Source organism: Harpia harpyja, chromosome 10 (assembly GCF_026419915.1).
Source record: "Harpia harpyja isolate bHarHar1 chromosome 10, bHarHar1 primary haplotype, whole genome shotgun sequence".
Lineage (NCBI taxonomy): Eukaryota > Metazoa > Chordata > Aves > Accipitriformes > Accipitridae > Harpia > Harpia harpyja.
Window position 1 is genome coordinate 12,256,995 of NC_068949.1, and position 25,413 is coordinate 12,282,407.

The window sequence follows — 25,413 nt, forward strand, 5'->3', positions numbered from 1 at the left end:
CACATTAGAAAACCATAAAAGTAGGTTCTGTTGAACCCAATGCACAATAGACAGTCTAATATTTAGGTGGCATACACCTTATCAGGTCAGAGCTTTACTTTTCCTTGTACATCTCTGTTTCCAAATCATTTAATCAGGAAAGATCTAATATGAATGCTGAAAACATTAAGATAAAAATGTGAAAGCATACTTGGCCAGGTGTGTTTTGGTACCTCTTTCTGGGAGGAGGCTTCATACGTTTTATAAAGACTTGCTGCAGTCTCACACTTCCAGAAAATCAATTTGCATGCGAGCATGTGCCTTTGGCAACAAAATGGCCTATAAGAATTAAATCGCTTAGGGGGATGGTATTGATCACACCTGGTTTAGGGGCTTTGTCAACCCCCTAAGCCCCTCCTTGTAGTAAGCACAAAGAAGACTGCATCTCCTGAGAGGCAGTCAGAGCAACTAAGATAAATTAAGAACCTAACAATTGCTTAATATACCTGCCCTGGACCACAGCAGGCACAGCCTGTTACCTCTCCCATTGACTATACAGGAAACCTGGGAAAGCTGGGTGCCTCACTCAGGCTCCCCGGTTTGCCTGGTGCTGGGAAATATGAGATATTCCCTTTTTTATTCAAAGGACCACTGTAAAAACTCAGTGGGGATTAACAGCACCACACGTTCCTCCTGCAGCCCTGAGCACGTATGGTAAAAGTCAGACAGCTGTTGGCACTGTCCTGGGCTGTTTTTTCCAGGTGTTACATCCGAGATGCAGCAATGTCTCACTGACTACTACTGTTCCACAGGGCTTCAGGTCAGTCCTAAGACTGCTCAAAAAATGCTCATGTAGACATGCCTATCTCCAGCATGCAGGTCTATCTCTGGCACATTTCAGGCTGTGTACACGCCAGTTAGAGCAGGCATATGTCTTGGGAGCTGCATGATACCCCACCAGATTTCTCTTAGTTCAGTAAGCACAGTCTTCGGGCTTTATTTAAGCATGAGTACAACGTACATGAAAGAAAGGCACCAAGAAGATTCCCCCCCAAACTAGGAAAACTTTAAAAGAAACTTTTGAAACAAAAAGGGTTCAAGAAGTGATTGGGAGCTCCTGCTGAGAAAGTCTGACAGCAGAAAAATAATCTTCTGCTGTTGATACAGTAATGTGTAATCACTGCCTCAAGTTGGACAGAGGTCCTATCTCCTGCCTTTGTCTACCGGCACTCTTGAACAGCCTTCCCTTCCTATCCATTTTCTCTGAAACCAGCATTTTCTCTATGCAAGACTGGTCACGGAAAAGCCCCTTGCACAACTGCCCCATACTCTGTACATTCCCGCACCACCAAACGACAAAGGAACAAGCTCTCTCTAAACGCCGCTCAGTCATCAGGTACATTAGATGGGCATAGGCTTGTCTATATTGATTCACCCCTAGCTGATGCTGCAGAAAAAAAGCTGCTCTAACATTTAAAAGGTTGCATTAAAAAAACCCAACAAACAACAACCTAAAGAATATTGATTCTGAGCTAAGAGGGAAAAAAAATTGCTCACACAACTTAAAAACTACAATATAGATTTTTTTAAATATGCTACATTAGAAAACTTTTCAGGATATACGGTCACATAAAAATGGGGAGCTTGTGTTCTTTGTTATTAGACCTAAAACATAAAGCCTTTGCCTGAGTGTGTAAGTTTCTGTTAAAACAACAATTTGTCCTGTGGACTGTAAATTCAATTACTGTTTTTATTGGAATCACATTTTGCTTTGGAAACAATCATGCAGAAAAACAACCAGTAACTTAGACATCTTAAAAACATCTCAAAACAGGCATGGCTCTGAGAACAAATCAGTTATGGTAATTCTTCCACTGTGAACTGCAATGTTTTTAAAATCCACTTCCATATTTTTAATCAACACCTTGTTAAAAATAAAAATCTTACTGTAGGTCATTTTAATCACAAATAGGAAAACAAATTTATTTTATCAGAAAATTGACTTGACACTATTTTAGGGACTTATTTTTCATGTTTTTATCATCAAAATTAAGTTATTAACATACATTTCCCAACTTAGGAATGCAGAAGTAAGCCAATTTTTCTCTCAAATTTCAGAGTTACAGTTTTCAGTCACCTCTCTATGTGAAACTAGTCTATTTTAACACCAGAAGATTAACACCAGAATATTTGATCGGTACACATAAAAACCCACATAAGTCTAAGATATCAGTACTTCTTTACAACTGCATTTCTATAACTTGAATCTGCAGTATTCTAAACATAGCCTGTTAGTCAAAAGAAACCACCACTTCCTTATATGACACTTGAATTTCATACCCCATTGTAAGCAGGCTCTCCTTATTACAGTACATGTTCATAAATCTGTTTATACTGGATCTCAGCTTGAATGCTGGAGCTAGTTTTAACTCTATCTTATCATACTGTCACTCACATTAAATAAAAATGCAGTTGTGGATAGGGGCAGGGTTAGTCTGGTGAATGCAAGAGTTAAACAAAGCTTTGTTTCAGCATAGCTTGGCTTGGTGAATGACTTGAAATCTAGTAAGCTTCCTCCTGGTAAACTGCCAAAGCCAACCACACCTTGGATGATGTGAGGTTGTTTTTGAGAAGGTAACATCTTACAGATTATCTCCTCCCACTTCGACTTGGAAGGTTTCTGAGAAGCGTCATTTCCATTTCTGTTGGGGCATGAAATGGTTTCTGGTGAAAAAGCCCATAAATTTCATTCTGCTTTGACTTGTTAGGAAGCTCACGACAAATCGTATAATCCAATGTGGATATTTCAAAATTTGTTTAAAAAAAGCATGAGAATAAACAAGCATTTCTACTGAATAATTTCTCCCCAAATAAAAAACTCCAACAAACCAACACTTACTTAACTCCTTATCCCTTGTAACCTCTAAGTTAACTTTATCTTTTAGAAAATTACCACACACGCAAGAAACAACAAAAAAAAATCTGACATTTGTTCAAAGAAGGTTTCTACAATCATACAGAATTTTAACCCAAGTCAGAATCGAGAGCAAACTTTGAAGTGAAAAATCTTGAGTCGGCTATAAAGTGAACACAAAGGGTACTGGGTTGAATTGTACGCTACAGGCTTTCCTCTCCTCCCCTTGTGTTTTGTCTTCTTGAGACACTCTGTTCTACAAGAACAGGCAAACACAATGTGATCATAAAGTTTGCACACAGTTTGCCTGATGAGATAAAGACAATGTGTCAGCTTTTGATGGAAAAAATTGAAGCAATGATGTCAAAGGGATTTATCTATTTATTCCTTTTAGCAGCACCTTTTCCCTGGCAGTTTTCCTAAATGCCAACATCCTAAGTACCTAGAGGGAGCAAACGCCAAACAGCAGCACCTTCTCTTAAGAATGCATAGCTATACCCAGAAACATGACATTGCCTACTCTGAAGCTCCTGTCTTTCAATCCAACCCTCAGAAGAGAACACCTATCAGGAACATCAGATGTGTCTGGATTGCCAAGCAGAGAAGTTGAGGAGAGGGTAGAAAAATCACTAATGACTAGAAAGCTCAGCTGGCAACAGAGAGAAAAGCGGCGTGCATGGGGACACAGGAATTAAATTGGTCCTGTGGAAGGAAAGACTTATTCAGCAGCTCAGGGAAAAGTGTGGGTCAAGGTGCAGAGGAAGAGAGCAGGAGTGGTGGGAAGTAACTAACAACAGAGTCGACTGTCTCATGCAGAGGAGAGGCAGTGGGGCTGAATAGATCCATCTTTACCACTCCGGTAGCAGAGTGCAATGCTGAACTGGACACTTATTTCTCTAGTCTCAAACTCCCCTTTGGCCCCAACTGCCAAGCATGCCAGACTGCATGAAGCAGCTGAATGTCTAGTGTGGCTCCAACAGTATCTCTTGTCATCAAACCAAGATTTTAACTTCCTTTTCCAACAGATTTGTAACCTGAAGACTGTATCAAAGATGGCACTCCAAAGACTTCTGGAGGTGGGCCTTATTCACTTCTGTATCTATGTCAGGCTATTTCCCTCTGATAATCCCTTGCTCCATCTAGACAAAATGTCACATATCCTAGGTCCTCCTGTCATATGACTCTTTATTTTGATTTTAACATTTGGCAGAATGTGAAGCAACTCTCACCACTGCTGTTGGGTTTGTGTTTTTATGTTGGCCAGAAATATTCACCTATGCACTGAAACACAGTCTTTCTCCAGCTGATGCAATCCATATAGACACACACACACATATATATAACTGCTAATTGTTGTTGAAGCCTAGAAGGATGAAAAAATCCAAAACAAAAAATGGCTTTTAAAGAAGGGCTCGATACCAAGTAGAGAAAAGACCCTACTAGAGACCCTAAAGAGAAAAGACCTTACCAAATATAATAGACAAATTTTCAGTATAGTTCCTCTGCACACAATCTTCACATTTACAGGACTGACTGGTTTAAGTGCTCTTTGCAGGTGTTCATTATATCATGTATACACCCTAATAAATCACACTGGATGCACAGCTCCATGTGGAAGAAATAGAGCTGATAGGAGATACCTTTGAAAAACTTGGCCCCAAAACCAGAGACAGGTTATTTCTCCATGACAACAAGTAACTTAACAGATATATTAGTCTCTCAATGGTAAATTAGTCTCAAAGCAACATCCTCCATCAGAGAAAGATCTTAAGGTGTTCTTATAATACAAGCAATAGCTAATTTGAGCACTTTAACTGGATTTCTTTACAGCCCTAAAATTATTAAAACTGTGAACTTTAAATAATTATTTTTCAACCAGTGTTTTACTAGTTCTCTCCCTACCTTCTCCGATTTTAATTTTCTCACTTGTCAGCATGTCTTGGCAGTGAGAACAAGAAAGACCTCAAACCTTTGCTGATTGCTTTCCACGCAATCTGATTTCTATAAATTAGAAGTTGCTGATGGGGAAGCAGACAGCGGTACCCTTTGATCAAGATACACATCTTGATCTCTTTTATCATTTTTTAAAAAACCAATAATATTACAACAAAAAAAATCATCATACAAGCATTTCGATCAAAGTGTGTCACTGTCTGCTTCCCAGTCAACATAATGCCAGTAAATTGGCAAGGTGCCTGGAAAGAGCCGGCAGCAGCTGGTGGGTTTGATTACCATCTGTATATCCACTAATGTATGAAATATAATGTCTCCATCTAGTGGGCAACTGCATTTAACAGGAAACCTCAAAATGGGTTGGAGCCTACTTCCACGGATGGCAGAAGGAACTTTGCTAGACTCCCCATCAGCACAGTTGGGCTCTAAAGGTGTCTCACATTGGAAAGCTACCTAAAACAAGAAAGGCTTTGAAGCTGCGCCAGTGGTTCCATCCCTGTGCTGGCACTTGCCCTTGAAATCATGTTTTCTCCGGAAGCATTCATGGAATACCTATTTCTGTGCTCTCCCAACAAACCAGCTCTTTCTAATGATCTGCAGCACCCTGGAAGTCTTAATGGCCAAAATCTGAAAATGTGGAAGAGAGAGAGCAGGAAAAGGAAGGTGAGAGCAAGGATGCCATTAAGGTCCAGAGCTCCTGGAATAGGCAATAAGGAATGAGATCAATATGCCAGGACAATGTCTTCTTTTAAGAAAGAAACTACAGCATATTAAAGCATTACTCCCCTGACTACTTGATGACAGGACATGCAAAATACTATGTTAACTTTGTCATGTGGTGTCAGATAACATCCTAGACTGAATTGCAACAGGGGTAGCATGAGATACACAAATCTGTTTTCAGGAAAGTGCCATAGAAACAGTCCTTGAGACACAGATTTTAGAATCCACATGGCCACCCAAAGGAGAAACTGTGGCACAAGCCAGCGCTGTGACAGCTCTCTCTCGACAGACACAGGGCTAGAACAAATAGTTAATAAAAGACAAATTCTACCACTTTCATTATACCACCCTCCCTTTCATCGATTACGATCCTTTTTGACAACAACTCCGCTAGCAATGTACTGACTGGACATATTTTATGCACAGCTGTCTAGTGTGAAAACTGCATCCTAATGAACTATCAGTACAGCAAAATGAAATGAAAAACAACAACGAGAAGATCATACTATTGATTTTTTCCATCCACATATGGACTAGACCTAAATTCCCTTAGCTTGAGAAATCTGTTGAGAGAACTCTGCAACACAGCATGATTACGTTTCATTTAATGACTTCTCTGGATGCATCATAGGTTCTAAAATAGCTCTTCTTTTTCTGAATATCTTTTAATAAAGTTGTTTCAGATACATTTTGATTTGACACACCTAAACTGGTTACAGTAAAGCATTTTCTACTTTTATCATATACTCCATTGCATTAGAAGTAAGTTTATTAACTCTATAAATAATTAATTCAAAGGAACTTCAGTTTAACACCACCTAATTGACACAATCACTTAAGGTAGCATGCTGGCAAATTTCAGCTTTAAATCAGAAGCTGATCTGTCTTCATATAAAAAAAATCAACTTAGAAGAAGAAAGCATCATTTTTAAGAAACTCAGGCATGAGCGCTTAAAAATGAAGTCAATACATGCCAACAACTTCTGTGCTAATTTATTATATTGCTTGTTTGTGCAGGAAGGGGATGAGATTTGTTTCAATCTAATCTAATTCCCTTTATTTCAACAGAAACTACAAGAATTAGAAATGAATGTTGTTCCCTTAACAATTTGCTGTGATAGAATCTTTATTTTTCAGGTCAGCACTCTCTGTTTTTGATTGCTCAATGGGAGCGCCAAAATGGCTAAAAAAAGAAGGCTCTGAAACATTAGGAAATAGAAACTGCTGACTACCTGGTGAAGGAATAATGATTTATAATATACGAACAGGGGCAATAATTGGATAGCAGGCTGTACTCAAAAAAGCCTTAATTCACAGATCTGACATCAGAAAGTCATAATCCATCGATCTAGCATCAGAATGATGGATTATGACTTTTTAAGAACATGTAGACATGTCAGCTTCATAAGCATTCCGGGAATTGTAGTCCAAATTGTTTTACTGAGGTCATTTGAACAATTTCAGCTTTTTCCAATAAAGCTGATGCACTAACATTTCGAAATGTAAAAGTTCCATTGGATCTAATTTTTTTCTTTCAAGCCCTAAAAATCCACCAACAAAATATTGCGGGTTGCCATAATTTGTGATTGAAGAATTGTTTTTTTTTAATTACTTCAAGTCTGTGTCATTTTCTTACAGAGATGACAACAATTTAAAATCCTAATTGATTTTTATGTCAAAAAAGTTCTGTATTCAAATTTGGAGGTGAAAGAAACAAAGTGCAAAGTGAGGGATTCATTACCACATTTTCTTTCAGGAAGAGCACTGACATAAACTATGTACATTTCCCCCTGGACTACTGCAAAAATTTCTTATTTTTGACCTCTGACGACTTCCTTTTTTTGACCCTGATTAGGTTTTAAACTGTCACTGCCAAAAATAAAGTTATGATGTGAATTTAGATGGAATCTTTTATGAAAAGAAATAATACTCTTGCAATGTGTGGATACCTAGAGGTTGAAATGCATTTTTTACAGAGAAGCTTTTGACATATTAACTCAAAAAGACATCTAAGCGTCTTCAATGAAATACTTGGAACTTCACTTTCCTCATAAAAACAAACATGGGCTATGGTTATTGAATGAAAAATTCAGGAAAGTTCAGAGATCCTTTCATTGACCATCACATATTTACAAGTAAACCACGATTTCATTCATAAAATGCTATTACAAAGTCTTCTAGTGGCGTTTCCTCATTACAATTAAGTGAAACCACCTATAAATTAACAACCGCTACATTAGACTAATTCAATGGCTCAGGCAGCTAAGAGTTCTTAAAAAAATGCTTTCTGCTCTAGACAAGTGCTGAGAATAAAAAGAAAATCCCACATTAAATGTAAGATACGACTAAATATTTTCAATCTGTACACATATTAAAACCATAAAAAACCAGTGACTAAAACCTCTTCCAAAGGTATAAAAACTTTAAGTATACAAGTAACAAGGGCTAAAGGGCAAAAGAAACAAACCAAACCAAGCTGGCGTTGCATATCTCTGTATTTATCCCCGCAAACTCCTTTGTCTAGAAGGCTGAGTTTCTCCTTCTCTGGTCTTTCTCACCTTATATCCCTTCTTACTTGTGAAATGTTTTTAAGACAGCTTATTAATAAAGTAACTACTTATGTGAAGCTTTTTTTTTTTTTACTTTTGTATGTGTTCATAACTAAAGCCATTATGGAAAGGAGAAGAAGTCATAGGGCTCTTTTACAATGGTTGAAATAATTTATTTCACTAAAAAACATGTACACTGACAAAGGCATCCTGGGTCCAGTCTCAGCCCAGATTTCAAAACAAAGAATGACAAAAAGATCAAAGGAAGAGAAAAGGCAGCTGTGCAACAGTACCCTTTAAAATCTCAGTGGTTCATAGAACAAAAGGGAAAAATAATACACTTCTTACAACAGTAGACAGAAGCAATTTACTTCATTTTGACAACTAAATATGAAATGGCTAATAAAAATCACTGCCACGTTACACACACTCCTTCCTCTAAAAACACCTAATCTTCTTAAGAGGTCTCACATAAAGGGATCACATCACTGAAAAGCAACTACTTCTTTAACAAAGCCTTAAACAACAATAACACTGCACAACTGATCAAAAGAGAGAGTACCTCATTCGATTAACTTTACTGGGGAATTAACATTGGCAGGCTGTAATTACTCACTTGGATGGCAATCATGAGGACACCATGGCCAACAGTTTTCTGCTTGCGATTTATACGCTTGAGGTAATGACAAGTGGTCAGGATATCAGTTTTGCAGCTTCCTTCAAAGAGCCTGTTGTGCATTGCCCTACCATCATCAAACCAGGTTCACTATTACTTCATCATCAAACCATCTTCTACCTGAATTTTCCTTGGATCCTTTCCGACCTAGTATTTACCCAGCTCAACTCAGTTAAGCTTATGACATCAAATGAGACCAAGTAGGGTGGCTACAACCTTCCTAACTTTTCCAGACTGAAGAACAAATACAGCCCTTAGGACTGCATGCAGGGGAAGACAGGAGCCTGGTATATTTGGTAACTCCCAATTCTGCCTCTTTTTTGGATATATGCATTATTCCTACCTCTTTTCTTGTTATTAAACTGGTTGTATCCTCTCCTTGTCTCCACTGACACCACTAACTCATTTCATGTATATTATGAAGCAGAAGTCAGATGTTAACTTTCTGTCGTTAATGATGTGTGCATGAACTGATGACCTTGAAGTGAAAGGCTCTGTAGGTCTTTAGCATTCCCTCAATACTCCAGGCCCCTTTATTCATCTAGTTTATAAGCAAAACCTGTGTGCAAAAGGAACGCTTACTCACAATTATTATTATGATAGTTCTGCTGTGGCAGTACATTGCACTGAAAAAATATGAATTATAAAGTGCATGGGTTAGTAAAATTTAAATCAAGCAAAAGTTTAATATTAAGCCATTTCATCTTTTCCCAAAGTTTGGCAAATTTATTACAAAGCATTGAAATTGCACTTCAAGCCCTAAGGCTTGCAGTGTTGGAGCCTGCCTGATTAATGTAATTAAAAGAATAGCATAACTCAAAATTTATTAAATATTAAATATATGTGGCCTTACTGTTTACTTCCAACTGATAACATGATTTCTAGCTAAAAATTTTCACTGCTTAATACCTGACAAGTTGTTAAAGCACATCCCCTTTCTCCTGCTATGCATATGATTAAAAGAGCAGAGGTTAAACACGGCAATAAGAAAAAAAATTAGGGAATTCTATTTTTGGTCACAGTGGTGCTTAGTTCTCCCTTCTCATTTTTACAATGAGCAGGTGCTGCTGAAGAGGTGCAAAGTCTCATGGCAGGAGGGCATCAAGCTGGAGAAGGGTAGGAAAATGCTTCCTTGGACAGAATCTTCCTCCTCTCCACAGTCACTAAGTGTCTTGTATTGCATTTTTCTCTCTTAGCCAAAACCCAGCTTGCAGGAGGAGCCAAGCTATATGAATAAGATTACTAGATATACATAGCTTGTGAGGCCTGATCCAGAGTAATGTTCAATGGGTGCAAAGCTGCCAAGTTTATGTGGCATAAAAATACTCTCTTACACAGTGCTTGTGAGACACTTACAAGTGTATGGCCAGCAAATGCTGGCTAGTGTACTGAGGGATCCCAGAGGTCTAAGAGGCATGTTTTATGGGACAGAAACTTAATTTTCTTCACTCTGAAACCAGGGTAAAAAAAGCTTACTTTTTCTGCAAATGTTGCCTGCATATCTCCATTTTCTCCTGCAACAATTCTGCCTTTTCCTTCAGCCAGTATACTGATCTGCAGCCCCTCCCAGTACATGAGGTGGAAAGTGAATGAAAAAATTAAAACAAGTTGGCAAATGTACCTATATATACATATTTCATGTTAGCACAGTTATGCTTTAGAAATTATGGCAACAGCAATAGAATTCTGCTGCTGTGATCATGGATAATCAAAGCAAGTGAAAAAAAAGCCAGTGCTGAAATATTTTCAAAGGTATGAAAGTCTTTACTGTTGTGTAATTTAAATTTACTTGCCATTACTTGAAATTTCCTTTCGTCTGTGTGATTAGAATTTAAATGCTCCCAAAATATATTAACAAATATAATTCCTGCTATATTGCAGAAATACTGCAGCAACCTTCTCTTAATGTTGAAAACTAACTAGGTTCCTTAATTTACTACCGAAAATACAAAGTAAAATTAGTTAAAATGTTTTGAATGTGAAGTCTTATTTGGGAATGATCCACAAGATTAACTAATTCAGCACTTTCTACTCTATTTACACATACACACACATCACAAAGCTATAGCAGTATTTTATACAACTGTAAATATGGGATGCTTGCATTTTGCAAGAATATTTTTGAATTTAATAGTTTTCAGTTTGAGGCCCAATTTTGCTACCATTACATACCATGGTAATGTACTGTGTCTATTTTAGATACAATCCTAGTAGATTCCCTAAAATTACTTGGGGTACAGTGGATTAAGGATACCTGAAATGGATTGTAAATCCTAACTGCACACTCAAAACTTATACCTGAGAGCAGTAAAAAACCCCAGACATTAAAAGCTTTCTCATGGGTTATCCCATGATGAATTTGTCCAAAAGTCTCCATCTCAACAATTTCTTTAATTTTCAAATTCAAAATGTCATTGATGAGTAGAAATTACTGTTCCTTGAAGATAGAGCTCAACAGAATATTAGCATCACACTGAAGTTTTTATGCAGCCCAAGTAAATTGGGTCTTAACAGGGAACTAGTTGACAGAATCAATCTGACCCCCAGGTAAAAATGAAACTGCAATACCCCGCTGCACCACTACTGTTTATTGTAGCATTGGGCAAGTTTAATGTACTCTTAATGAGAGCCTTTATTAATTTCCCCCGCCATACTGATCTTAATGGACTTGACACACAGAAACCTGTAAGTGGCACAAATCTATAAAAATGGCCTTTTATACAACTGAATTCCACAGAGCAGGGTTTAGTTTGTTAACAGTCATGCTACCTTTTCCTTACTCTTCATCCATTCTTCTCCAATTGATTTGGCAGAAAGAGAAAAAGGAAAATAAAACTAAAAAATCAAATTCTGTATTTCTGTATAGGCTGGAGTTATTGACACCTATCTGATTAAGAAATTAATTTTGCTTCTAAAATTTGTAGTACATTAACAGATAAGTGGTAAGGAAGAAAGCAGGTTGTCTTTTAAATTGTATTTGTTCACTATGAAGTGGAACAAGAACAATTCATGTTATAGTCTGCAAAGTGGTAAATGTATTAAAATGGCAATTGAGCACTGAAAAACTTTAGTGTCTAATTCCCAATTCCCAGAGCAACCCACAGTCCCCTGTTTAATATACCATGTCCTGTTGGCTGTTTAATGTACAGTCTTTAAACTTTCCTGTTTCCTAAATAAGCTCCCTTACTGCAAACTTCTACATTTTATTCTAATACATACGGTTTGCTCCTTATTAGTTTGTGTAATGTTCCCGCTACTATGAAAGAAAAAAAAAATCCACAAGACAGGTTCTTATTTTATCTTGTACTTGTCAAATATTAAGATTCTCCTAGTCTGTCAGACTTCTAAGCTTGTCTAATGTCTGTCATCTGTATCCAAAATTAATAAGTCTATCCATGCTGTACGATTTTTCAGTTGCTCTGATTCTGATTACACACAATAATTTGTAATTTAAATTCACAAAAAATGTACCAATGTAGCAATGTGTTTGCATTGTCAGTTTTAAAGGCTTGGCCTTTATGACTCTGATACCAAAGCCCTGTTCTTTCCGCTCATTACAAAGTTCCAGTAATGCTTGGGCTGACCAATTACTTCTGGTAATTTGTTTATGTATCCTCTTTCTTTTGTTATTTACCCATTTAGCTGAGGATTGATCAGAACAAAGAGAGACAATTAAATACACTGCAATAAAACCAGTATGAATAACAAGAGTAGGAACTGAAGTCAAATGAGCAGTAGTTAGGAAACACAGAGATAAGACTGAAATCCTGTCTTTAACTTTTCCTATTGTGTTTTGCTGTGTCAGGGTTGCAAAGAAAAGGATATTATTTTTACATTCAGTAATTCAGAGAGCTATATTTGCAAGGGCAGCAAGGAGAGAGGGACAAAAGATAAAATCTCTGTCGTAGCAAAATGTGTAACTTTTGGCTCCTTACTTCCACCTTGGCAATTTCTAGATTTCTCACACAAATGTGATTATTAAACAGAAATGAATGGTTCAGTACTGAGTTACATACCAGCATGCATGCACCTATCAATAGACTCAAAGCATCATTCTCAAAATGGACAGAAACGTAATGACGTTTTTAGAAATCCCACCGGAGGGCACAACAATTCACCACTGGTAGGACTTTAAAAAAAAAAAAAAGAAAAAAAGAAAAAAAGAAAAAAAGAGAAAAGAAAAAAGTAAAAAAGAAAAAAGAAAAAAGAAAAAAGAAAAAAAGAAAAAAAGAAAGTCAGCAACCCAGCCTCTAGCCCTCAATCTCTTTTAATCTAGGCCTGCAGGGACAACAGTAATGCTAAAAATTGAAAATAGTCTTCCGCAACAAGCCTAAGTGAGGGTAAAACCTTTAAATACTTCATTTGAAATATGATCATTACAGGTAATTTAACATTTCTCCAAATGTAAATCTTAAACTACCTCTTAACTCCTGAAGAATACAAAAAGCTGGCAAAGTAACTTCCTTAGAACAAAAGAAAATTATTAAGAGTCCTAAATGTATAACAGACAGAGATGAAAATGATAAATGGGTGTCATGAATACAAAATGAATGCTAAGAAAAACTCTGAGAGAATGTTAGGCAGATATTCAAAGTAGAATAAGCTCCAAGGAACATCCCTATCACTCCTCTGTTTTATTAAATAAGAGCACTACACACGTTGTCAATGGTTGCAATGTATTGCAAACCTATTCACAATACACAACATTCAGTGAATCTGAAGACACAGACCTGAATTCCAGCCTGTTAGTGCCTGAAACTTGCCCACAGCCTTGACCAGTGCAAAATTCAAGACTTCTCAAGCACGGGATGTTTTCACAACTCTGAGACCATATTTGGATGGTCTTGCTATAAATGAAGCACGCAACATTCATCTTTATCACTTAGAATCTATTCCATTTCCTTAGACTGTATTCACAAGCCAAATTTGATATGCACAGTCAAAATAAACTACAGAGCGACTGCACAGAAGATATCATTCCTTATGTAGCGTTATTTGAATAGAACAGAGACAACAAAACCTTTACCAAGCACATGAATTCTAACACTAAGAAAATAGTAATACACGTATTAGGCTGTAATTCATGCAAAATGTTCTGTGCTGTGAGAGCAGTAACAGTATTTCCTGCAAAATGTTTTACAATATTGTTGGGTTCTTGTAGAACCAACCAAAAAGATCAAAAGGACCACTCATCATAAAAATTGGAGAGCACAACGTTAATGTATTTCAGCTGAAAACATCCATGTTTGTTTGGATTTTATCCTGGACACAGCACCATCTGCAATGTAACTCTGCAGAACCTATGCAGGCTCTGGCATAGGCTTTGCAATCTGAGACAAAGACAAAATTTGAGGGTGAAATCAGTCTGGGGAAAAAAAAAAAGGCAAATAAAGTTCATACAAATACTCACCACCTTAGCGTCCTAAGGTCAGCCAAAGATTCTGCCCACTCTTACAAATAAGAAAAAGAAAATATTAGATATAAACAATTAATTATTCCTCCTCAGCTGTTTTAAGTTGGCCAAGAGGAGACTCAGGATGACTTCATCACCAAATTTTCAACAGTGCAATGGGAAGTCAAACCATAAAATACTTCAGATAAAAGCCTTAATCATTAAACACTCTAAAAGACTCCAGCTGCCATCTTTTCAAGCCCACCCTGAGGAGATACAGTATAGTCTACCTATTTGATGTTGTTTTTCTGAGTGCAATAGCTGGAAATACATACTGAAGTCTTAGCTTCTATAAGCAACACAGTGGGTTTGAGGGAGACTCACAAAGCGCGAGGTTAGTTAAGGCTGATGAATGAAAATTACAGATAGGAACCTATTTCCCAAAACAGAAGAACAAGAGATAGTGAAGCTCAGAGGGCTGGAGCTGGTGGGAGCTGGCCATCAGCCCACACTGAAGGGGATCGGAAGGACAAAATTTCGCCCTCTGCTCTTTTGCTACCAACCTGTAAATGACTCCTACTTCAGGATCAAATGGTGAAAGAAATAGTACAGGAACTTGGTCATGGCCCCTTTCTCTCCTATCTGCATAGCTGCACATGGGCTACCTCGGCTTGGTCTCTTTAGGTGCTCACTAGGTACAGGAAAGGAGGACATGAAGAGCGCACTAAGCCCAACTATATGGCTCTCCTTCCAGTACCACTTGGCAGCTTCTTCCCACATTTCTGGTGCCTCATAATATTGTTGCAGTGTATTCGGACTCTTATGAAAGAATCAAGCATTTTGCTTTGGATAAAGTCCATCCCTTTGCCAAATGTTTTCCCCATTTAAGGCCTAATAAAAACATTTTGAATTATTACACTAAACCTAAATGGTGTTGAAGTCTTCCAAAAGTCTAGCAAAATACAAAGAACAAATAATACAAACATTGAAGAAAACAGTTGTTTTGTTAATATACTGTTTACACAGCTGGCATCTTAGGAATTTTATCCATCTGTATATTTAGTAAGGAAGGCAAATTAATGTGAAGAATTGCCATTTCCTAAGTGAAAAAAAAAAAAAAGCAGTAATATTAAAAGAATGGTCCCCCCCAATCTGTCTTTCTCTACTCCATTCCAGTAGACACGCACACCTCCCCCGTAGCCATGAACCATGAAGTAACTGGAGAGGATTCTTCACAGACAGATGTAATTTATAACAAAGACAGGAAAAGGCAACCCTAACTCAGAGCTTGCTGCCCTTCCTATAAAGTTCACCTCCTTACCAAGAAAAAGCAGAGAATAATTTGTTTGGTTTCTGTACTTAACTCATTTTTCTTTTATTGTGAAAAGTTTCCATTGTCCTTTTATGTTTTGATTATTGAGTAAGTTTAAAGACTTGCCAAATAGCCCTAGATTGTTAACAGACCACCACTATTTAACTTTGAATGCTTTAACAAAATAAAGGCACAGTTCACATTAATATTCTATGCCCTCATTTTATTTATTATCTTTTCTTTGAAATTTAAACAATTTTCCTAGCTAAAGTTTATTAAATGCAAGCCTAAGTAGCAATATAAGTTACCTCACATACCAACCAGACATCCTATAAAACTCAGCTTTCTAATTAGTAACACCACATTTTGCTGAGCTTAGCATATTTATAGGAAATCAAAATAATGTTTTATGAATTAAATATTCAAATACATCAGATTCAATGTTCAGTAAAAATACTTTATGATGTATCTTATGACAAGTCATAAAATGCAAGGTGAAATTAGAAAACATACAAACTTTCTGGTGCATTTTAAAAAGGGACTTTAAAGGATTGCAAAACTTGTCTGTTATTTAGACTTTCAATACGTTTGTCCGCATTAAAAGGATAAAAATTTATAAAAATGTATGTATATTGATTATAAATCATCACAGTAAAGAAATGCCATGCTGTTTATTTATATGAATAAGGTCAATATGTTATTCGTAACATAAGGCCACAAGATGTATGAATTTGATACATAAATATTCACCCATGGGGATACATTCTCATGAAATATCACATCACTTGTCCATTCCACAGATACTTTTATGAATACAATTTAATCTTCAAGATGATGAAAAGCTGCAGATAAAGGCAGTGGGTACAAAAAGAGTTATCCACTGTAGTATAACTTCATGGATCTCTGCCTGCCAATTAACAAAAATTGTGATGGAAATTTTGGAAATAGGGCAATTGCTCTGGTAAACCAGTCTCCAGTAAGTCACACTGGACCAGCAAGTACCCAAATGGTACCTGCTGGCAAACAATTTAAAAAAAAAAAAAAAAAAAAAAGCAGCTAAATTTGAACCAGCAAAACATAAATGAAACACAGTACCTTCTTGAATAACTCCTTGATCCATGCTATGTTACATGGAACAGTTTAACACTGAAAATAGTATTGTTCTGCAGTGGCCATAATGCATTGGGTTAATTCAAATAAAATGTGTCCTCTTTCTTTTTGGCAGATACATTACAAATGTTGTTCTTTGAACTACCTAAAAAATTAGGACAGAGTTTGCAGAAATTACTTTCTACCAACACAACAGCAGCAGCCTACCTGGTTCTCACCAGCTTATGTACAAAGCTCTTGTGACAGTTTGCCATGTTGGCTGACCTAACAGCCTGCTTTCTAGATTCCTGGCTCCCCAACAACATGTCTTATGGACAGCTGAGGGCACATCGCAGACCCCAGAATCATGTGGACCTTGCTCCAGCAGAGCCAACTACGCTGTATGGCGCCAGGATGGAGCTTGGGCTCTGAAACTGTCTTCAAGAGCACTGCTTTGCTGTGAGGGAGTTTAAACAGAGACATCTAAGAATAGCAATTCTGTTAGAAGTGTTTATTTTTTGTTTCAAACTGGAATTAAATCAAACTGCAAAAATCTCAGAATCTTCTGTGAAACAAAATTACTGATCTTTGCTCAGTTCCAATTATTTGTTTTATGCTGGTCAAGTAAAACAACAAGAACTCCCAAAGGGCATCAACAGAGTAAGCTATTCAGGAATGCTAGAAAAGTAAAACAAAATTCATATCCTAATAGTCTACCTTCAGGTACTTTGCTTAACCACTTTAAAATTTCCCCAAGTCAATACATTTCTGCCAATCTCACCATCTTCCATTAAAATTCACATATTGATTGGTAAATATTTTTAAACTTGTGCTATAGTCTTCTGATATACCATTTAGTCATTTGGATCTTACAACTTTCTGATGAATAGCAGAAACATGCTGTCATTAATATACTGTCTGTACTTCCAGTCAAAGCCTACAATTCCTAGCTGACCTGCATTCCAGCAAATAAATAAGCCATTACTGCTGTTGTCAGAACTATGTATGTTTACATACACACATGCATACAGAAATCAAGCCAATTTCTAAATAAATACTTAAAAAACGGAGAGAGCACATCTGTGCGTATATTAATTCCTGTAGTTCCAGAAATGTTTTATTGCCAACAACTCCAGTTTTTTTCCTCTCTCTCTTATTTAACATCATACAGTCAAAAAATGTGTTGCTTTGTCAATGGTACAACTGAAATAAAAAGTTATGATGAGCTTCAAAATTTTTTTTTTGCTGTAGTGTCTTTAGCTTTTCATCTTCCAGAGTGCTGAGTAATGTGACCCCAGTCACTTCTCAGTTTAACTCTGTCTGTGTGAATAGGTCCATTGAAATAAAAGTTCCCAAGTGCTTAAAAAGAGGCACTTGTTTAAATGCTGGCTGGGTCAGAACCATAGTGCTCAGCATACTGAAGGAATAGCTTATGTCAGCTATTTGGCATTTTTCCTGCCTGAATTTTTACTTTCATGACTTCACACATGTTACTGAATTAAAAAGCAGGTTTGGTTTGGTTTGTATTTGATGTTTCCTAAGAAAATAATTTTAAAAACATTTTGTCAATCGTTCTCTAAAGCAAGATTTGTAAAAGTACTCAGCACTGGCTTACGAATTCCACTAACTCTCTGGAGCTCTCACTGGCTTTCAGGGCAGCACAGTTCAGCTACCAAAACTCTGGAATGTTAAAATTGCTGCAGAAGACCATCAGCATGCAACCTACATGGAAACGTAACTGTTAAAGGTCAGTATATCTCCACTACTGGCAACTGAGTATACCAAAGACAATCTCTGAAGAACAAGGGTGGTTTCTACTGTGCAAGATATGCTTAAAATATTTCAAGTAATACTGCATACAATTCCAACAGACTCCACTTTTCATTCAGACTAATCACAAGTCCTTCAAGATCTCTCTGGTTATAGCCATAGCAAGCTTCAAGATCAAAGGACCGAATATCAGTGATTTTTGTCACAAAACCCACTGGCTCTCCAGCCACTTACTTCAGTAATCCAGTCTTGGGTACTACACTCTTCTGTAACGGACATCAAAAAATTCCCCTCAGACATCAAAAGACCAAGTACCAGTTTGCTAGTTTTAAACATTCATAATCGTAAAATAATGAACCTACTCCTGAAGCTGTAGTTTTGATCTTCATAGCAGTAAAGGCTTGAGGAACATGTTTTGAAGAAAAAATAAATAAAGACATGGAAATTAAAGAAAAATAGGATATAACACAACATCGGTTTATCAAAGATACACAATGCCAGACGAATTTCATAGTTTATTTAATAAGATAACTAATTTTCTAGACAAAAGAAATGAGAGAGACATGATCAATTCATGAGAGGGCAGGAATATCATACAGATGGGACTGAATGACCTTGAAGATTATTCACTCTTGTATTCAATGACAAATTGTGAGGTGACATTGTAGGGACATAATTTTTTTAAAACGTACTGTGCACTGGGAGTACCTCAGCTGGAAAATACAGTAATAAAGGAGAACCAGAACAGCAGACCTACGAAGGGACAGCCACATGATACACATATAAAATGTGATTCTAGGACCTATCACGTAGGCTATTCCCAGTAGAGAAAAAGAAAGCACTATTGATATTGTACAAGGCCTTGCTTTTATCTCAGCAACACTATTATGTCAGTTTGGTCACTTATGTTCAAACAAAACTGATTTAAAGTGGAACAATTATAGAAAAAGGCCAACTGGATGACTAGAGGCTTGTACATATGTAAGAATGCATGTATCAAAAGCCTACATTAAAAGCAAAGATTGGAGAAGGCTGGCTTTTCTAGTTTTGCTAAATGAAGGCTGACAATAAGATTGCTGTCTCTTTATACATTAGAAAAATAAACACTGGGGATGGAACAAGAACTAAAGGTCACTACTGGCACAAATTGGCACAAGGACAAACGCATGTAAGCTTGTCATGAATACACTTAGACTGGAAATCAGAAGTTTTATAACCATTACAGAAACCAGGCACCAGGGCAGCTTTCTAACTGGAAGAGCAAAGACAAAAAAATTAACTTTTTAAGCCGGAGTTTGACAAGTTTCTGAAGAGGATTATAGATGTTTTCCTGCGAGAAAGTGGCACTAGAGCTGACAATTGAAGAGGTCCCTTCCAGTCCTATGCTCTTATTTCCCTCAAAGGAGTATTGATGTCTTTGCAATGGTGATATTTACAAAACAAAGCTAGAGAAAATCAACTCAGTGGTTTTTAAGCATTACAAATATCTGAAACCTCCAAGCTTTGAAAAGCATGCACTCCATTAGCTGAGGAATGAGTCTCTCTAGTGTGAACTGATATGCTTATGGAAATGTTCTGGTTTCATACATCTTTAAAATGCAGTTCTCAAGAAATCATTGAGCAAATTCATTTAAACAATGATTGATTAACCAATCTAAATATGCAACACCTAATGAGGATTACATATCAAAGTCAAGTCCCAGACTTCAGGTCTTTTGCCATCAGAAAAAAAGCCTTATTAACTTTCAAATAGTATATTCTTCCTATCCACCCCCTTAAATTCAAACACAGAAGGGATTTTGTTCAAACTTTCAAAAAAAAACCAACCCAAAATTGGATAAAGAGCAGACATAGTCCAAAAGCTTAATGTTTCAGAAAGTAAGGAGTACATGGAAAGAAGGCATTAATGGAAACTGGTTTGGAACTCTAAGTACAGAGGATGATATCTAGTGACTGCTATAATACTGAATCTGCACTGCCATTAAACTTAATCTTTGATATTTTTATTGCAACCTGACCCACTATGACATCTCTAAAGAAAATTACATTGTATGCTACTATTTCAAGAAGTCAAACTTAGCTAGTCGTCTGGGCCATAAAATAGCAGATTACTCCATCAGGCTGGCTAAAGCAATTAGGAATAAAAACTAGATTCACCAACCACATTATTTTTATTAGGAAATGTTTCAAAGTAGACATAATCCCAAAAGACCTTAGCCTCATTCCATCCAAAAATACACAACAGAGAGCAGCAACAACATGAACTGCAGTATGAGGTACAATTTGTAAATGTGAGAAAAAAAAATACAAGATGTGCTGTAATATATCATCCTATCAAAGCAAAATAAATTAACTGAACATAGAAATAGAAACAAATAAAAACTTCTACGCGATTCATGTATTAACAATTTAAACCTTTGTTATAAGATCTGACATGTGTTAATAGGAATTGCTCCATCGAATCCCTGCACATCAAGATTTAGTCTGCACTCGTTTTGCTTTCTTTGAAATTGCAGGCTAATATAGGTGTACTAAATCACAGCTAGAGAGTAAAACCTCTAGAACAGGCAAAAGGAAAAAACAGTATCTTTAACAACAATATTCCTGAAGAACTCTGGTATGTTAGCACTACATGCATTTTATTTTGGATCATAGCCACAGAACAGCTAAAGAACTCCTTCATCTGTAATCATTCTAAATGCGGGGAACTGCTCATAATTCTAACAGAAAAACAACAAATTTACTTGGCAATCTTAACTCTTCTCAGTAATTCCTTGTACTGTCATGTTTTCTAACAGGTATTCATGCATACATAATATATAGGTCTTTGTAGATCTGGAATGAAGGAGAAGTAAGGGATTTGATAGCTGGAAAGGCAAAGTTTTAAATTTTAAATGCTGCCAAAGTAGGTTAGCTGTATGATGTGTGTTTTATCATCTAACCAAGCATTCATGTCTTTCAGTTTTAACTTTTTTTTTCTAGGCAATATGATCACCTCAGGCAGTTTGGTTTAAAGGCTTTAGCCAATCTAAAAATATATTTAAATTAGCCAGGCTTTTTTTTTTTTTTTTTTAAGACTTAAATGCTGTATTTTACAAAGGTGGTTCTATTATGCTAGCTGCATCAAACACAGAATATTAATCAGACTGTGAAGCTCTACTAATTACCTGCCACATTTAAGTAACTTAAATTTTTTTAAGTGGCATGGCCACAGATATTGTATGCATAATCTGAGTTTTGAGTCATTTCCCTTTTCTTGTCTGATTTTATTCTACACAGGAAATGACAGGGTCATTTGGAAATAACTGCAGTGAGAGATCAAAAAGGAAACCTGATTGAGAACACTGTATAATTGCCTGTGCTAGAGAAAAAATAAAATCCAATTAGTTTACAATCCATTGCCATAAGATTTCTCTGGAAAACACATACTGCGGTTTCTCTAAAAGGATATCCATTACAACACTAAGCACTGCTTTTATTTGTTGTAGCTGCATCTCATTTTAAAAAGCAAGTCTTCTCATTAGGCTATTGGACTTTTATTCAGTAGGTAATACTTTCGGCACATGTGGAGCACAAATTTAGCCACTGAGCTAAAGCAAGCCATTGCAGTCGAAGCAAATAATTTCAGTTGAAGCAAGTCATTTCACTGACTCGTCTCAAAGTCTTCACTTGCAAAAGGAGATAATACTGTAATTAATCTCTTGGAACACCATGGTTCTTGTTATTTGGGCAAATCTGGCCATTAAAATTTACAATTCCCCCTTGCAAAAGAACAGACTTTTATTGCTGGAGCTAAAAGAAAACCTTTTAGACATTAGCAGCACTCAGCTTAGAGTAAGGATCATATCCAGCTGTGGGCCACGGTGTGTCTATGTGGGGGGGGGGTTTGTTTGTTTGTTTGTTTGGGTTTTTTTGGTAAGACATCAATCTACCTAGCAAGACAGCAGTCAGCCTTTCAGCATGCAGATTTCCAGCCGGTCTCCTGCCTCCTTCTGTTCCTTGAACAGATGCACTGCAGAGCACATGACTCCAGGCATGCTCCTGCCATAGCCATACACACCAAACCACATCAGCCCCACTAACTTGTCAGGGTTTGAGGTGTTCATCTAAGGGACTGCAAACATTGAAGGTAGTGCTCTCCTTTATGGATAAGCATTTCTAAATACAACAAAGTTGTAGCAAAAGAACTTAAAGACTATCTTGGGTTCACCTCATCACAATTTAACACATAAAGCAAGTGCAAATAATGCCATAAATTTGTATGTGTAGCTTCAATGCCTTAAACTGTTACTTATTGAAGAACAATGTATCACCCTATCAAACTAAACTCTACAGGAATATAATAAGAATTGATTTTCTTGGGCATTGCAGTGCTGTTGGACAAATTAAAGACTCTCAGCCATGGAACTCAGAATACAAAACAGATGGATTAAACTGAACTGGTGCAGAGGTAAGAAATGGCCGTAAAAGAGTTATGGCTACAAATTGTCATGAAGGTTTTTGTGACAGTTATAATTACAGATTGCGCTTGTGTCTTTGATGGATCGTCACCAAAGTAATTCACAGAAACACATGTGAAACAGAAAATTTGTGCCATTCCCTAGGGGAGGTGGTACCTTCAGCAGAGGTGGTACTCCCCAGCAGACAGACTGTGCAGAGCAACCACTCTTCTGTGGCTGCGACAGCATACACAGGTCTCAGCCATCCAGAAATGGGTTTTAAGAAAACACAAAGACATTTCTTTTAAGCTAGTCTACAACTGATAAGATACATTACCCAGATTTACACAAGAAATTACTTAATCAAAGCCTCATTAAAAATAATTTTACCAATTAGAAAGTGCTGACCAGCCATTGATCTGATTAGCCAATAAAAAACTGACCCTAACACAGTAATGCTGAAGCCCTACTCTACTTACATAACGACAGTTTTGTCACTGATCTCATCATAGTTGGAATTTTTACCCACCTTAGAAATGACACCTTAGAAATTACGAGAATAATTTCCAAATATTTGCATCCATGTCAAGAAAAGTCCTTCTTTTTTATAATATGGCTATTTAAAAGCAACATGGAAAGAAATTATCCCACATCATTTACAGAGTCAAGCCACCAGCTTAAAGCATAAAGAAAATTCTCCAGTGCATTAATTTTAACTTCACTGTGTACTGATAAGCTAAAATATAAGTGGATCAAAAAAATTCCACTACTGTGCCTCTCTGAGCAACCAGTTGTCTCCTAATATAAATTATAAATGTAAATCCTTTTCAATGTATTGTAACATATATCCTCAAAATGCACAGCGAGGCTAAAGGAAGGTTTATTTGATGAATTGAATCTGTCCATTTGATTAAAGGCCACATCCTGCATCAATGCATTTTCCCATATATTTTTTCACATATAAGTTAGAATACATGACAAAGTTTACAGTCAAGCCAATTCACTATTATTAACTGAATGCTTTCAATATGCTGAATTTCTAGCTAGCTTGTTTCTTTATAGTCAGTATAATTAACTGTTGGTGGCTACAGCTGAAACAAAACTCTGTACATACACATGCATACATAAATATGAGGTCTGTGGTCAGACTAGGCTTAGTACACAACCTTCTCTAATTTTGATTGCTGATTTTAAGAGAGTCAGATTCATGCATTGCTAATTCAAATTACATGCATCAATTTATAAATACATACACAAAAGTGTTCCTGATTTAAGACAACTAACATCTTAACCAAGCAATGCATTTACACTTTTTTGAAATCCAAAATTAATTTTGAATATGAGGATCAAAACATCTAACTTGTATTCTTTAATCAGCCATTTTACGTTAGTAATGCAGTAATGTTGACATGAAGTTGCTTTGAGCAATATAAAACATATGCCACAGTGCATTCATTAAATAACTCTGCATAATGAGTTCCATCTATATAAATGACTTACCTCATTACTTATCACAAGTTCTTCTCTAGGACTGTGGAAGAGGTATTCATATAGTTTATAGTGTTTAAATAAGCTGGAAAACAACAGAATATAGTACTGTTACAGCTGCAAATCTTTGGAAAGGTAACAATATTTAAAATTCTGTTAAACTAAGAGTTACTCTCCAGCACGGTAATACTCCAAGTTTTAAAAAGAAACAGTTGTTTAACTTTAGGTACAACGTGCAGAATATTTAATTTACAGGATTTACTATCAGATGGCCATAGAAAATACAGTATGATGCTTAAAAATACATCCACTTTGTCCTTATGAAATTGAACCCTGAGAAGACAAAGTTCTACTCTGAAAAAAGTAATTCCTGAAAAACTTATCACCAGGATACTTATGCCTTTAATACAAGCAGTTGTGGACAAGAAGGAAACAAAGCCAAATCAGCTTTCAGATTCTGGGATGGGCTGCCAGTCCAGGGAGCAAGTTTGATCTTGGAACACCAAAACAATAAAGAATAGAAGCATTTATTCTCTCAAGGTCATGTTTCAAAATCAGCGTATTATTTCCTTAAAGAAAAACTAAAAAGCTGGATTGGCACACTGGAATTTTGTGTGTTACAACAAAAGTAACTTTAAGCAGACTTTCTCAATGGCCTAAAATATTTATCTTCCTTAAAACATATATAGCTTTCCTTTTCACATGTTTTAAATAATTTTGCTTGTTCCCTTTCCTAATGATCAATGATATGGCATTTGTTTAATCAAAGGTTTGGGTTGTCACAGTCCATCTGTTACAATTATTTGTTCTCTTAAAATCATGATACAGAACTTCTGGCTTCTGTCATGTCATTTTGACATCTGATTTAGAACACAGCTCTGTAATTTCATAGCAAGTCCAGGTTGAAGAATGATTCCAGTTTATCACACTCCTGCCTGATGTACCCATGAAAGATACAGCAATACTTGCAGGGAACATCTGTAACTGGTTCCTGTGCTTTCCGGCTAAGGACAGGACACAGGTTCTTTCCTTAAGAGAGCCATCAACTGGGAGGGCAATGCCTCTTTGCTTGGCACTTGCAAGGCCACATCTGGAATACTGAGGCCTGCTGCGAGGAGGGCTTTGGACT

At 36.6% G+C, this 25,413-nt stretch overlaps 1 protein-coding gene across 2 annotated transcripts in view; it reads right to left on the bottom strand.

Moving 5' to 3' along the window:
• The window catches only part of CABCOCO1 (ciliary associated calcium binding coiled-coil 1), a 65,292-nt gene that overhangs the window by 21,897 nt on the left and 17,982 nt on the right, over window positions 1-25,413 (bottom strand). For both annotated transcript variants that reach the window (XM_052800174.1, XM_052800172.1), the window contains exon 5: window positions 24,297-24,369. In XM_052800174.1, the coding sequence (XP_052656134.1) occupies window positions 24,297-24,369 (73 nt within the window). The remainder of the gene's footprint in view (window positions 1-24,296; window positions 24,370-25,413) is intronic.